The 1,590-nt window shown below is 44.3% G+C and overlaps 1 protein-coding gene across 1 annotated transcript; it reads right to left on the bottom strand.

The window, feature by feature from the left end:
• Positions 1-1,226: 1,226 nt before the first annotated feature.
• LOC130588314 (homeobox protein Hox-A4-like) lies at positions 1,227-1,586 on the bottom strand (the record flags this gene model as incomplete). The annotated part of the gene is made up of 1 exon (XM_057389250.1): positions 1,227-1,586. A coding segment is annotated over one exon (321 nt), but the record flags the coding sequence as incomplete, so codon positions are not given.
• Between the last annotated feature and the right edge of the window lie 4 nt (positions 1,587-1,590).

Genomic DNA, 1,590 nt, shown 5'->3' with positions numbered 1-1,590 from the left:
TCCGCGCGGATAAAATAATAATAAAATAATAGCAAAATAATAATAATAATTTAATTTTTTTTCTTAAATAATAGGCAGAATTATTATTTTTCGTTATTCTCGCGAGTCCAAAACCGCCGGGAGAAGGGGGAGGACACCGGAATAACCGCGATAACGATAAAAACCCGATAAAATATCGATAAAAAATCGATTAAAAAAATGATAAAAAAAATATAAATAACGATAAAATCACGATAAAATCACCATAAAATCCCATAAAATATCGATAAAATAACGACGAAACCCGATAAATAACGATAAAATATCGATCAAAATCGATAAAATAACGATAAAAAAATGATAAAACCGCGATAAAAACCGATAAAATATCAATAAAATAACGATAGGCCGACAATAAACCGGCAATAAACCCGCAATAAACCGCGAAAAAAAATTAATAAGGCGACAATAAAAAATAACAACCACTTCCAAGAGAATGATTTTCATCGTCCCGCGGCCCGGAAATGAGGCGAAAATAGAGATTTATATATTAATTTCTATAAATAACCCACAGTCACTGCCGGGGCGCTTTGGGGTGGTTTGGGGCGGTTTGGGGTGGTTTTGGGGTGGTTTTGGGGTGGTTTTGGGGTGGTTTTGGGGTGGTTTTGGGGCGGTTTTGGGGTTGATTTTGAGGTTATTTTGGGGTTGGTTTGAGGTTGGTTTTGAGGATGATTTGCCGTGGTTTTGGGGTTGGTTTTTGGGGTGGTTTCGGGGTTGTTTTTTGAGCTTGTTTTGGGATTGTTTGGGGGTTGATTTGAGGATGGTTTTGTGTGGTTTTGGGGGTTTTTTTGGGGTGATTTCGGGGCTGGTTTTGGGATGATTTCGGGCTTATTTTTGGGCTTCTTTCGGGATTATTTCGAGGTTATTCCCGAGCTTGTTTCGGGTTTATTTTGGGCTGATTTGGGGCTTGTTTCGGGGTTATTTTTGAGCTTGTTTTGGGATTGTTTGGGGGTTGATTTGGGGTTGGTTTGAGGTTGGTTTTGAGGATGGTTTTCCGTGGTTTGGGGGTTATTTTTGGGCTTGTTTCAGGGTTATTTTTGGGCTTGTTTCGGGGTTATTTTTGGGCTTGTTTTGAGCTTGTTTCGGGGTTATTTTTGGGCTGGTTTCGGGGTTATTCCCGAGCTTGTTTCGGGTTTATTTTGGGCTGATTTCGGGCTTGTTTCGGGCTTATTTTTGGGCTGTTTCGAAGCGATTTCACCCCAATTCGGTGCGGGTTTTTTTTGGGTTCATAACCTGGTGATGTCCTCGGGCGCGGGGGGCGGGGGCGGCTCTTCGGGAGCGGTCCCGGTGTTGTTCCCGGTGTTGTTCCCGGTATTCCCGGTGTTCCCGGTGTTCCCGGGAGCCGCGCGGCTTTTGGTGTTGGGCAGCCGATGATCTTTTTTCCACTTCATTCGGCGGTTTTGGAACCAGATTTTGATCTGGCGCTCCGAGAGGCAGAGCGAGTGCGCGATCTCGATCCTGCGGCGCCGGGTCAGGTAGCGGTTGTAGTGAAATTCCTTCTCCAATTCCAGAACTTGCTGCCGCGTGTAGGCGGTGCGGGAGCGCTTGGGT

The sequence above is a fragment of the Malurus melanocephalus genome, unplaced genomic scaffold (genome assembly GCF_030028575.1).
Source record: "Malurus melanocephalus ecotype Western Australia unplaced genomic scaffold, MMel_1.1 scaffold_4321, whole genome shotgun sequence".
NCBI lineage: Eukaryota > Metazoa > Chordata > Aves > Passeriformes > Maluridae > Malurus > Malurus melanocephalus.
The sequence above is the reverse complement of the archived record's forward strand: the minus strand, read 5'-3'. Positions and strand labels throughout refer to the sequence as shown.